The sequence below is a fragment of the Perca fluviatilis genome, chromosome 15, assembly GCF_010015445.1.
Source record: "Perca fluviatilis chromosome 15, GENO_Pfluv_1.0, whole genome shotgun sequence".
Taxonomy (NCBI): Eukaryota; Metazoa; Chordata; class Actinopteri; order Perciformes; family Percidae; genus Perca; species Perca fluviatilis.
Window position 1 is genome coordinate 15900517 of NC_053126.1, and position 14200 is coordinate 15914716.

Sequence of the window (14200 nt, forward strand, 5' to 3'; positions counted from 1 at the left end):
ATAGAAGAGAGATAGGAGACGGAGGGTTTTGGCATTATTATCATACAGTCAGATTCAAGTGTCAGTAACAGAAAAATAAATCAAAAATAAATAAAGATCTGATGGTAAAATGATGTGAACTGAGGTGAATTACACTTACTTGGGTCACGGAAGGTTCCTGTGCGTCCCAGAGAAAGTGATGTGGAGTGAATAAAATGAAAGACACTCGTCAGTAAATGTTCTTTAATGGTGCAACATTAACTTGATGTATGAGTTTTTAAGACATTTCAAAAGGGAACCATTAACGGAATAAAAAATATCCTTGTCCATTGGCAAATTTTCTTTTCTCTCTGTCTCTCATGCTCAACATCAAACCCTCCAACTCTTACCACACGCACAAACACATGCACAGTCACATTAACTCTGATTTATGGAGACTTGCTCCTGTTAGTTTGACACAATATCCCTCCAACATTTACATCTAAGCCACAGAAAAAACTCTGGATATTGATTTACAGCTGTCAGTGATACCTAGATACATACATACATACTGCATACATACATACGTCATACAAAACCTTGTACAGTAGCAGTGATGTATATTTTACGACTTTCCTACAACTTACCACAGATCTTGTGCCTTTACTCCCAAATAACCATCACACAGCAAAGCAAAAGCCAAAGACGCTCAAAAAGTAAGAAGTGGGTTATTTTTTTTTTATTTCAATGCGTAGTATGACTTTAATCAACGTTCTTTGGTGGCAGTGTGGGTAATTAGACATTCTAATGAAGTGCTCTCCCTGCTTCCTCTCCCACTCTCTTCTAAAAATGTCTTGGCTGCCAGGCCTGTGGCCATCAGGCTTGACGTATTGTGCAGAGAGGCTTTAAAATATTTAACAGTAACGCCGCCTTAAATTTCAGTCCTCAGACACTGGGCCTGATACTCTGCCGGTGCACACTCAACGAGCCACACACAGTCATAGTTCTCCCTTACCAAGTGAATATAGGTACTGTAGTGGAGCATTTACCAGAACATGTCTAATTCAGCAGTTATATGCATTCAAAAAGGGGTGTGGGAATGCAGCAATGCGATAAAACAGCTGTCGGGCTGTTTAAAGAGACTGAGATAGAAGCAAACACACACACTGGCACTCACACGGGACCAACCTACACCAAGATGAATTGTCCCTGGACACCGAGCTGTCTGATCCCTTTCTACGGCCGTCATGATTTAAGCTGACTACATTTTCTGCCTGGGAATGGAAAACTGTCCTCAAGAATTCTGGAAGTCACAGCTGTAGCTAAACTTCAAAATCAATTTGTGGCTGTTCTTATGAAGATTTAAGATCTGACCAGATGGCTGGTTAGGCTGTAGGCACTGTTTGGCTCTGTTCTGCTCAGCCTAGTGAATCCGTCTGACAGCTACAAGGTCTGAAAAAACAACAACACACAGACAGGCTCACACACAGACAGGCTCACACACACAGACAGGCACACACACAGACAGGCACAAACACACACACACACTCACACACGTGCAAGCAATCACATACAGTAGTGAGTTTGTGGATGCCACGTCAAACTACTGACAGTGAGTAACGGACAGAAGGACAGCAAGCTGAGCGCATACTGCATATACACACACCATGCTGACAGGATTGAGTGTTTATGGTTTACCGGTAGAGTTGAAGACGCCAGGTGAGGGTGGGGTGAAGCTCTCAGCCAGTAGAGTGTTGTAAGGAGAGGTACCAGTGCGAGTCTGTAACACTGGGTTCGTCAAAAGGTGGTTGCCCATGGTTGCTGCAAAAAATAAACAGAATCATAAATAGGCTCTTATCTTTGCCTCAAATGTATGCAGAGCAATCACAAGCAGAAACACTGCGCACAATAGCTGTAACACTCTGATATTCACGTTTCCAGACTCAGTAATAACATCAGGAATCATAAAAATATTTACTGTTTATTCAGATGGGGTTATTTTTTGTTATGCTGGTGCTTTATGGAGTAATGCATTTCACAGTGTTCTCCTCAATGTTTATGACTGCTGATTGTAACCTTTGAGTAAAAATACAATTGCAGGGGAAAGGTACTGTTTGGAGCATTGCCATTATTAATATTTTTCTTTTTGCTCCTAACAATGTAGTCAGATGGGGTAGAACAGTAATGCATGTCATTATGTAGTCTAGGGGTGCAGCCATTGAAACACAGTTAATTTCCCAGTGCATTGTGAATGCCACTACAAGACAAATATAATTCAAAGAAATGGCACACAGAATGTTGTATAATGCCCATGTATGGCTCCAGCCTGAGGCAACTCAAACAGAAATGCCATGAAATTAAAAATAGGACAGCATGACAGAGAGTAGTCGAAGGCAAAGTGCAACCTTCAGGTCTCACGCCTACCGTTCATCACACAGCAAGGGAGCAGGGAATTCTCGAAAAATAAAATGTGCACACAAACACAGCTATTTATTTGTCATTCTCCCTCCTCTTACACTTCCCCTGTCCATCTTTCTGGCATGCCACACAAACCCCTCTGCCTGTATTCTCTGGCTCGTTCTGCGGTGTCTTGACTCAACCACATTTTCTCAGTTCCTTGTGCCAGAATTTTTTACAAACACCAAATTAGTTGGGATTAGCTGTCTATGTGTACCTCACAGGAATATCCCGTGGACAATTAAAGGAACTAGCTTTAAGTGGGGAGAGAAAGTAGGGCAAGGAGAATCATGGGAGTCTGTGTGTGTTTGTGTGTGTGTCTTTTGGACACATAAATATGGTCAGGAAGAGATTATGGTTTATAAAGAAGTGAAGTGGAAAAATCAAAGAGATTTTAAATGCCAGTGATAACGACGCAGCATCTCTTCTCCAGATTTGGCCTCTTTAATTACTCCTCCATGATAGCGCCTCTCTCTTGCTCTCTCGCTCTCTCTCTCTCTCTCTCTCTCTCTCTCCCTCTCTCTCTCTCTCACACGCTTTATTCTCTCCCTCCCTCCCGCACTGCCCTTCGTCTTTCACTTTCTGCCAACTGACAAACTTTTCTCAGAAGCACAGAAAATAAAGGCTTCACAGCACAGTTGTTTGTGTTTGACAGCAAAACATGAAATGATCCACATTGTGTTTCTCCATCAGCCATGGAGATTGCTCTGTCGTGACGAAAAAGACCCAGAAACAGACCGACCTGCCTGACCACTCACACACACTCAAACACACACGCTCTCATCCATGCAGCTCACTCGTAGCACCCTCTTCCTCACCCCCTGCCTTGCTCCTGTCACTCTCCTCAATTAGAATAATTACCCCCTGTTCGCTCGCACGGTAATCAGTTCATTAAAAACAAAATGGATGAAATTAGCATAGAGAGTGACGGCTGATTTAGCAACTGCCTCTGTTGTCATCATCAACACCCCACCCATCTTCCAATCCGGAACCTGAGCCAACCTTGATCGTCTCTGTGTTACTGATGGCTGCAGCGGTGACGCCACCAGTTGCTGAGGCTGAGACAATCAGTGACTCAACACACATTTTTCAATTCTTAAATAATTGCTAGTGCGCTTTTCATGGGGAGGTCAGTGGAGACAGCATGCGTCACTAAGATATGGATGCAATCGATCCCATGATGTAACCATAAAAAGGTTGGAGTTCAAATGGGCTGGCAATGGGCAGGCCAAATCACAGCTATTAGAATATTTTTCTATTACTGTATGGTGGTATTACGACACATGCAATTCTATGATATAAATACTTCTTTTCTAATGTATGTGGAAGAAAATAAGAAAACATTTTCACAAAGCAGGAATCAAACCTATATTAGTAGGATAAACAGAAAATGTCTGGTTTGGTAAATGACACAATATACTGTGATATTGATTATTTGATTACTTGATCCTTGTTCAAATTACTTGTTTTATTTAACTGAAAAACTGGAACTCACAAAACAAAATGACGAAAAAAACCAAAGACAGACGACTCGTCTTCGAAGATGAACTACCTGCCAACCATTTCTGGTGGTTATAAATAGTCGAAAAAGAATTATACTCTATTATAGATGTGATTTATGATGTGGTCTGCACAACTGTAGCTCTTTAAGTTAAATAGGTATTACTGACTTTATTTACTCATAAATTAGAAATACACATATATCTGCTTAATTACAGTAACAGGAATTTATGGTGACCCACCCACACAAATAATTTACATAACACAGTGTCTGAGCTCCATACATAAGTGCTTTCACTGACCAGCGGCTGCCACAGCACTACAAAAATTCCCCTCGGGATGAATAAAGTATCTATCTATCTACAAACTGAAACCCACCAACCAGCCTTAAACCGTATGTTATTCAATTTAAGCTATTACTGCTGCTTACTGATATTTGCTGGCTGGCACACTGGCTGCAAGGCGTTCTGAATCATTAGTTATCTGAAATACACTAGGCATTGGGAACATACATTTCATCATCTTGTATACTGTCACAGGTGCACATTTAATAACAGTGCTTTGCCTTGGCTCTGTCCACTCCAATTACATGCTTTATTTCTTTATGTTCAATCGTGTGAGTCCATATGAGTGTTCTGGAATCTATGTGTTTGTGTGAATTCAAGTGTGCATAACTTAACGGAGGGGAAGCAGAGCAGTGATAGAGAGAGGCCTCACCGCGGTTGAGTGTTGGGGTGCTATTGATATCTCCCGCCATGAAAGAAGATTCTGTCTGCTTTCGAACCGTGTCGTTCCACATCCTGCGGATCCGACTCTGGAAGAAGGAGCAGAGCTCAGTGAGTGGCAGCAAACAGACAAGTTAAATATAGAAACACGATGGGTAGACTTTGCAACTCAGTGGGGCTGCTGTAATCAAAACTGTGGAGCTTGCTCTAATCCGCGAAGAACAATAGGCAAACATGGCAAACAAAGAGATTGAGCGTTGGGTAAAGAGGCACACAGCTATGTCATGTTATCATGAGGGGGGCTAATAAATGTGAGATGTGTAAGACATGATTGCAGTAGCTGATACAATTGTTATTTGGAAGTGTCTTATTACAAGCTTGTTTGTTGATTGTGAGGGGTAAAAGTCAATGTGTGTGTACAGTGTCTGCCATCGCACATATGCCAACATGCACAGTATTTCCCGATGTCTTGTATGGTGCCTGTGTCTATATATAGTACATGGACTTCAAAGGATGTCTTTATTAATGAGTCATCTAGTCTGGTAAGCACAGAGCTGCCAGTAATTCATGGGAATATTAAAGTAAAAACTTCACAACAGAGGCCAGCACGCTGGCTGATTAGACCAGCTCTGCGACAGAAACATCTAATGGACACGTCATATATGCATATATATCAGTTAGAACAAAATGTATGTAACACCGGTGTTTCACTTGCTGCACATGTTTTTGTCATTGGCAAATCAGAAGTTGATCAACGTGAAAAAGAAAGTTAAGTAAGTAAATTTGAGTGCTTCACAAAGTAATCAGTGAGCCACTGGTATTGATCAGCAATCAAACCCCTGCAGGTGCACTTATTTTGTACTCTAGAATCTTCCATGACAGACCTTTTGAACAAGAGAAAAAATATACCAGAAGGGTGTTTCCAAAGCTATTCATTTTGTTTTGACACCCTTTTCGACAGGTTAAAAAATCTAAAGTCAGATAGTATTGAGAGAGTCATTTGATTTTGTTTCATTCCACCGAAACAAGCTGATTTCCACTAAAATCATCTTGCCGCACAGGCAGATTTACTTTTCATTTGCTCAAAGAAAAACAATGCCTGCATCGTGTGTGTACTGCTTTGTGTGTGCCATCATTTATGTGTGAGGGTCTGTCCTGCCTGCACCTGTCGGTGGGCCGCTGCATGGCGAGCTTGGCTGCCGCTGTAGTAGCGGTTGTTGGCACGCAGGCCTGAGTTCTTCAGGGAGCCGTGGGAGCTGGTGGTGGAGGTGCGGCTGCAGCAGTAGGAGTGACGCAGACACTTACTGTACTCCTTATGAACCTGTAAGGAAATAACACCACGGGCACAGCGGGCAGGTTTTAAAGCCAGTCATAAACACAAACACTTAACACAGTTTCAATAGCCTGGACTCAATGTGGAGTAACAGAGGCTTTTACCACACGTCATGGCAAAAATTAAATCACTCTGAAAAATGTATGCTGAATATTAATCAGACATGCACATCCATCCATCTCCACAACATTCCATCTGCCTATTCATAATTACATCAATAATACATAGTCTTCCAAGTCTCGTTTGGTTACCTTCTTCTGCAGTGCACAGTGGAAGATGAAGATAAACATGCCCTGGAAGGCGTTGAAGGTGGTGAAGAGATAGGCCATGATTACTGTGTTCTCATTAATAAAGAGGAGGCCAAAGGCCCACGTCATGCCCAGCAGGAACAGCAGAGCAATGGCCCCCAGAGCCCATGACCTGATGGAAGTGGACGAGGAAATGTTAACAAATGATGACTTGCTACACAGAGAAACTGAATCAATTTGGAGTCCATCCGACAGAGTGGTTCTTTTTTGTCACATGTTTTTTGAGAAATAAATAAGTATGACTGCCATTGAATAATTTGAACTCACTTAATGTTATCCAGACGGCTGGAGTCAGGTTTGAGTGCTGAAGAATTGCGGATCATCTTGTGTAAAGTGATCATGAGGAAAATGAGGTTGAGCTAAGGACACAAGATAGGAAGAATCATATAAATGTGTAGTGAACTTTACCAAAAATACTCAATTTGCACTGTTAATAGCCTCATAAAGCAAGCATGGTGGAATATTTTTAGTTTGACTGGGTGATATCAACATACAGAGGGGAATAATACTGTCTGACAGTAAAGCTAATACCATAATAACAAATGAAACGGGTCCAATGAAGCTCCAGATGAAGTAGTTATCCACTCGCAGCCAGCATCTGGAGTGGCACAAAGGAGAAGAGAGAGTTACACACAACTAAACTCACGAACAAACACACACACACACACAGGCAGGCATACACACACTATTTCCCTGTCTCAGCGGATTATTTTATGAAGGCTAATCATCAGGCTTTGGCTAAGTGTGTTCAGAAAAGCCAGTCCACGGGGAGGTGCAAGAGCCGTTCACACAGCACTGCATATTACATTTCCAGCTGGGGGAATAGCATAATCCTACTTCTCAATCTGCAGGTGCAAAAGACCTCTCTTCACACGTACGCTTTCTTGGTTCCATAGCTCCTGTAGTCTATAGCCGCAGAGATGCCCACCACCAGTGCGGGGAAGCAGTATCCGCACAGATAGTAGTACTTTTTGCGGGAGTACTCGCTCTCAAAGACCTCCACCAGCATGAGATAGAGTTGCACACCCTCCAGACACATCCAGGAGAAGGCAGCCAAGAAGAAGAAATGCAGAAGGCCAGCAAAGATGGGACAGGCAATCTGAGGACAGCAGCAAGAGCAAAGAGTAGAGAGAGAGAAGAAGAGGGAGGGGGAATAGAAGAGGAATATTAAAATGAAGGAGGAGAAACAGTTAAGATGGAGGCATATAACTGACTGAAAAACCAGAGAGGACAGAACAGAGTCACTATCAGGAAGTAGTTTTGGACATCACAGAGGAAAAATTAAAAGCTGCCCCCTGGGTGATTGGCTCTGTGCATACTATTGAGTGGTTATTCATTACTCAGTGCAGTAAATGTTTTATAGAGTAACGTAATGAGACAATGCCTCAATTTTAGTTTTTCAGTCACTATTAATATAATAAAAAAGTTGTCACTTGTTATGCTATAACTGTCTATGTCTTTTTCAAGTTGGAAAATACAAAAACTGAGTTATTCACTTTCATAAGTTTTAAAGGAGGGGATGTAGTGCAGTGCTTTTTTTTTTTTTTTTAAAGAGGCAGTGTTTCATTTCCAAGAAAACAAGCAAAGCCATATTGGGTGACTGACCCCAACAACCTTGGCAGGTATCAGGCTAACATGTGGCTTGAAACTCACATGGTATTCTGTCTTGTCAATGCCGATGAGGAAGAGCAACTCGGCGATGAAGAGGTTGATGCAGAGGTTCTTGTGGATGGTGTTGCGGTCAGTCTGCAGGCCTCGCAAGAAGCAGAAAGTGGAGATGCAGATGGCTAGACACACTAGGGAGATGACAATCCCCACCCAGGTGATCACAAACAGGATCAGTTCATGCATTCTCCCCTGGTACTGAGGTCCGGGTAGTTTCGCGTAAACAAAGATGGGGGGAGTTGAGAGTTTGGAGGGGATTGGGATAAAAACAGAGGGCAGAGGGACACAGATACACAGCAGAACCAGACAAATAGAGAGTGGAAAATATAGGACAAAACAGTGGAATGGGAGATAGATGGGAGAACAGTGGAAGGAACAAAAGGGGGATAGATAGAAAGAAGAGGGGGGAGGGGAGAGAAAATTGCTTAATTTAATATTTGTAAATATATGCAAGGAGCTAAAGTGTAGAGACAAGAGACAAGACGTCCTGAAAAAAATACATGACATTCAAATTCATGTGAATGTCAGCTAGAAGTAGCAGGACATGAATTTGTAAGCATGTGCCTCCCTGAATGTCGGAGTGAACGAAGGAAAAGAGAAAATTCAAAACAAAGAGCTTGTCAGCCTTGAGAGGGTACATTAGTGTGCGTGTGTGAGGGTGTGTGACTGAGAGCGAGCGAACGCTAATGCTCGCACGAATGAACGTCTGCATAAATTACTTGGCTTCGATTTTAACCGTATGTCTACCACGCCCTTGCTCACTTACATCGGGCTCGTGGTGAGCCATGAGCACGGCAAAGTTGGTGAGGTGGCTGCAGGAGCAGGTGGTGTGTGTGTTGTTGGTGTCCAGCAGCTTGCAGCCCTGTGACGACCACTGGCCTGTCATGGAGCGCTCCGAGTAGTTCCAGAAGGAGCAATTTGGAGAGTAATAATCATCCAACTGCGGAAAAAGAAAAACAAAGAGAGGGATGATGGCAAATGTTGAACAGAGTCTATGTGTCAGAATGAAAATTAGCGACATGATAGCGACTGAATTAGGCCACCTGTAGATGTTTGAGTGTGAAGACCACTGGCTCGATGAGAAACACTCTGCTGGACTCTTTGTTGATGGACGCAGCAATTACATGAGAGTTGACCGCCAGGCGCTTCTTATCGTGGCTTGGCCCATCCACTTCCATCTTCACCGTGGCGTTCTCAGTGGACAGGAAGGATCCCAAGTTTTTATACAGAATGAACACCACCTTGACTTGTCCTGCACATTGAGGGAGAGAAACACAGACAGATGAAGAGAAAGGGAATGAAAGAGAGAGAACGTGAGAACAAGAGCGAAAAGAAATGGAAAAGGGAAAAAAAGGGAGTTATATTAAAAGGGGGATGCAGACAAACCGGTAAAGGAAAAAAAAATACAGAAATGGGGGAATAATATGGTAATGGCAGTGAGAGTGACGGAGATAGAGAGCATTGAGTGACAGGGTGAGCAAGGGGGAGACAGAGAGGGAGAGTTAGTGAAGGTTAGAATGATGGTAAGGACCGTTTCATTTTGACTGGTGGAAGAGAGCGAGATTTAATGTGGAGGGCAATGGAACATTCATCCCTCAAGCATTCACAGATCTCTTATTATTCCATATGAATATTTCATGTGCGTTTGTTTAATCTCGCACCGCCGCAAGCGAAAGACAGAAAAACAGGAAAAGAGAAAAGGTATGGGATGGGGGGGCGTGGAGGGCAGGAGGGAGGGAACGATGGAGAGGGGGATGACAGAGGGGGGAGGGAGTGGGGGTAGGGAGGTTAGAAACAAGAGAGATGAGAGAGGGGGATAAGATGGCGAAGAGACGGAGCGAGAGAATGGAATGGGGAAGAGAGAAGAGCGGTAGTGCTGAGATTGCTCTGTCAGACTGGGGCCGATTGTAATCTACCCGCCTCCCCAGCTATTCTATTAAGACTGCTGTTAAGAAACCATCAAGAAAAGAAATTGTCTCAGCACTTTTGTTAATCTGATTAGCCTATTATTATGAACCAATAACTTAGTCAACTGCATGCAGATTGTTTTAAGCTTGCATGAAAATGCAAATGGAAACATAAGAGTGGGCTGCATAGGACAGTACAATTTTTCAGGCCTTGGGGTGAGGATGGGGTGGGGAAAGGGCTGCTGACCGTTACGACTGTACTGTTTGATAGTGGAAGCTGAAAGCTGGATGGTGCTGTCACTGGCATAGTTCTGTGGAAAGGACAAGTCCTGCAGGTCCATCTCTGTGTTTAGAACATGCACCTCGAGATCTGATGGTGGAAACACAGCACATAACAACATTTTATGAAAACCTCTGTCAAAGATGCAAAAAACACGAGAAACAAGAGAAAATTAGAGTCACAATCTGGAGGTGTAATTCCCCAAACTGTGGTTCATCCATACATCCACCATAAGGAACACCATCAATACTGTTTTCTTACCAATGCTGGGCGCTCGGTCAGAAAAGTGAATCCCATACATGTTGTTGGCCAGAAGGAATGCTCCCTTTTCCAGGACGTCCAGTAGCATGGTGGCAGTGTGGGCCTGCTCTGTGCTGTTCATGTCCTGCCACGACTCCAGGGCCTCGGGACGTAACAAGTTGTCCACTGTCTGCACTACCGCCTGGCGCATGAAGGAGGTGAAGCATTCATTACTTTACAACAAGGTACACAAAATCCTGAGCAGCTGACAAGGAATGAGTAACAAACAAATCAGGATCCAAATCAAGAAGCGTTCATACATAGTTACAGATATGATGTGAATATTTAAGATAATGTATTTGCTCTGAATAATAATGTTTTTTATCTTTAAAATCTTTTTAGCATTCTCTGTCCTCCTTGTGTCATTTAAGACCTAATAGCTCATTCCCACTTAATTTTAGTAGCTTTTTATCAGTTCACTAGGATTTTTGCTCTACTTTACTTGAGGAGACACAAAAAAATGTAATAGTAATGGTAAGATAATCATGAAGTAAAGATGCATTCCAAGCAACTATTCACTAGGATATTCTACTGCAAACGAGGGGACACAAAATAACATGTCCCTAATAGTAGTAATGATTAGTATTAGTTTTGTGCCATTTAGTACACAATTTGGGAAGTAAATTGGGAAAAATGAATAAAAAAAATGTGTATGCAGATTCCCAGATATCTACGGTAGTAACTAATCATTAGACACTCTGGAGACAGTCTCTTTGCCATTTTCAGGAAGTGCTATTAGCTATTAATTAGCTTTTCAGTAATTATCAGTTAGATCTTCATTTCTTTATCACCCATTCCTTGGTAATTACTCTTTTTTTGTACCATACTGATTGTTAAGTAAGACCATATAACTTGACAAATTTAAAGTACAAAGTCACCACGATTCATCTATAATTTCTTAGAAACTCACCACTCCCGTGCACTACATTTATAACTGTGCTATGTCAGACATATTACCTTTCTATTTCACACTTACAATTCATTTAATGGCAATTTTGATGGTTGTATCAGCTATCCAATTTATTGGTGTAGCCTGCTTGATGAATCATGTAATTCTCTTGCTCAGGCCTCTCAAAATGAAGGATTGACTGCTGTGTGGAATAAAGAGCAATTCTGTTAACAAAATGAATTTTGCATCAGATTGCAATCTATCCACTACAAAAGAAAAAGACGGAGAGTGTTTTTTGGTTCATCCTCTGAATAGTACTGAGTTTACAGTACAATGGTCAGTTACATACTACACAGCAGCCTTTAAATTCATCTTGCACCAACAGCGATCAGAAGATGTGGTGTCCTATTACAGTATGCTGCAGACAGGTCAAGATGCACAAAAGACTGTGTGCTGCAGAGCGCCGCATTTCATCATTACAGAGAAGCATACACAAGGCTTTTTCATGATATTAGATTACAGCTTTCTCAGAACCAGAGATATTGCACAAATATTGGAAAAGAGCAGAAGGGTGTCGTAACACAAACTGTTGCCTTTCATACAGTGCTATCAACAAATTACATTTTCTCAGAGCCACAGATATTGTACCTTATTGTGAGACACAATGAGGCAAAGGCCAATATTATACACTTAGGCTCAATCACAGTCCAACAAAGCTAAGATTATGTCAAAGACAGATGACTTCCATATTAGGTGAACCCATATTTCAAAACATATGTACACCAGGAGCAATTGAAAAACAAATCAGCTTTCACTGCTCTGGGAAATACTATACCAACACACAACGTCTGCCAGGAGTTATCCCAAAACTTACTTGCACCGCTCTTTGAAAAACATATCCTGTAAGTAATGATTCCAAAGGCAATATAAATCATAATACAGAGCACTGAGCCAAAGGAATCTCATCCACAAACCTAGTCTACTCAAGGATTTATCTTCCCCCAGTTATTCTAAGTCGCAGAGCAGTCCTACTCCACAGGCATGTAAAGCAGGCAGAGAAAAGGGAAAAGTTACCTGAATGTAGGCCCGACAGGTCCGCTCTCGCTTCTGGAGCTGGAAGGAAGAAAACAAAGCATGGAATTAAACAGCTAAACAAAAAAATGTAAATTAAAAACTCACTCGTCCTTGCATGTGCACTAGGGGGGAAAATTCACATTAACCTCAGCATCCTTTTCTAATGCCTGAATTAAATATAGGCGTGAGTGTCGGTTTGTGTATGTGTGTGCTTATGCGTGTGTTTACACTTAATTCTACCTTGTTGTAGTTTCGTGCAGCTGACTCCTTGTTTCCGGGCCTCAGGGCCTGAAGCTGGGCATCCAGTATGTCCAGCAGTTGCTCAATCAGTCGCACAGACGAGCTGACATCTCCAGCCTGGATCCGGCCCCGTGTGTGGTTCACCAGCTCTCCAGCTATGTTGGCAGCATTCTCGCCGCTCTTTATCTGCACGTGAACACACACAAAAACATACATGTTTACATACAGTGATGGTATAAGGGTGATACTGGTTTAATAATTTGCATCATATTCCAAGCGGGTTAGTCTCAATACGAGATAACTCCCTGTCTGGCAATCACATTCTCCCAGACCCTCTCCAAAAAAAGGATCTTTATTATCATCCCCTCTCACATCATTGTAAACAAAGATGGATATTGTAGAACACATAGTGAACTTTTTGTTCTCCCTAGTGATGTTTTACTTGCAAATCACACTTTTAGCAGCCACTTTGCAATTGCAATTGATTTTTGCCAAAAGGAACAATGTTACTTTGCACTGTGATTCTGCTTTCTCTTGCAGGCACATGAACACACTTAAAAAACATTTAAGAAAGCTGATCAAGTGTAGGCATGTCTAAATAATCAGGGTTTTCTCCTGCAGAAATGTAGCCGTGTAACCAGCTTACTTTTAATTCACATTTATATGGACTGAAATCGAATTTCTGCCCAAATCGTGATTGATCAAATTACTACAGTGTATATAGAAACACAGTATGTGTTACTATAATCCTTGTGCATCATCTAGAGACCATGATGTTAAGCTATTGCACAGGTATAATGCATTATATGAGACTATGATGGAGAAATTGAAGTGACAGAGTACTTCATAAAGTGTGAGGCCCTAAGCCTGATTTTTTCAAATAATTTAACCTAGCTGTGATTAAAGTATATTACTGAAAAAAAAATAGTTAATTAAGTGTCAAGAGCAGATGCCTTGTAATGAAGGGACAGTTTAAAAAAAGTCTGTATTTTAATCAGGCCAGCCTTGGAGATATGTTAATGTTTGTGTGGAGGTGGACAGGGAGGATGGATGGGGCAGTGGGGCAGAGGAAAGGGACAGACCCATAGCCAGGGGGTACGGCTCCAGGTCTCACCTTCTGGGCCACCTGGTTGACCCACGGGGAGGTGCAGTTACTCAGGTCAGGACCCCGTGGGTTCCACATGACCTGCTCCTCCAAGCACTGGAACGAAGCTATGCCTGTAGACGAGCAGAGGGAGAGAAAACAGAGGAGGATGAAGTAATGGAGAGATAATAAGCGTTAGGTGTCTGCAATTAAAGGGGAATGTGTGGAGGAGAGGGATGAGCACAAGAAGTGTGCTCAGCAAAGAAGTGTGATCTAATTTAAAAAAAAGACAGAATTAAATGAATTTTAAAAATGTAACACTCAAAGTGTTTGAAGATGAGAGGGTAGAAGGAGGGAGGAGGTAGAATAAAAAAAAAATGGGTCAGAAGTGGAAAAGGTTCAATAATGGAGTCTAGGGCAGTGAGAAAGTGAAAGAAGAGGAAGAAGACGGCATGGGCGGAACAGACTTTCATGCTCTAA

The 14200-nt window shown here is 42.1% G+C and overlaps 1 protein-coding gene across 6 annotated transcripts in view; it reads right to left on the bottom strand.

Moving 5' to 3' along the window:
* Positions 1 to 14200, bottom strand: part of adgrl1a (adhesion G protein-coupled receptor L1a) — a 96177-nt gene that overhangs the window by 6508 nt on the left and 75469 nt on the right. For all 6 annotated transcript variants that reach the window (XM_039824840.1, XM_039824842.1, XM_039824843.1 and 3 more), the window contains 16 exons: positions 13751 to 13854; positions 12637 to 12822; positions 12397 to 12435; positions 10395 to 10575; positions 10101 to 10223; positions 8990 to 9198; positions 8713 to 8886; positions 7935 to 8144; positions 7160 to 7380; positions 6813 to 6879; positions 6549 to 6640; positions 6225 to 6393; positions 5806 to 5961; positions 4633 to 4729; positions 1657 to 1779; positions 140 to 157 (listed from right to left, as the gene is read on the bottom strand). In XM_039824840.1, coding sequence (XP_039680774.1) covers positions 140 to 157; positions 1657 to 1779; positions 4633 to 4729; positions 5806 to 5961; positions 6225 to 6393; positions 6549 to 6640; positions 6813 to 6879; positions 7160 to 7380; positions 7935 to 8144; positions 8713 to 8886; positions 8990 to 9198; positions 10101 to 10223; positions 10395 to 10575; positions 12397 to 12435; positions 12637 to 12822; positions 13751 to 13854 — 2169 coding nt within the window. The remainder of the gene's footprint in view (positions 1 to 139; positions 158 to 1656; positions 1780 to 4632; positions 4730 to 5805; positions 5962 to 6224; positions 6394 to 6548; positions 6641 to 6812; positions 6880 to 7159; positions 7381 to 7934; positions 8145 to 8712; positions 8887 to 8989; positions 9199 to 10100; positions 10224 to 10394; positions 10576 to 12396; positions 12436 to 12636; positions 12823 to 13750; positions 13855 to 14200) is intronic.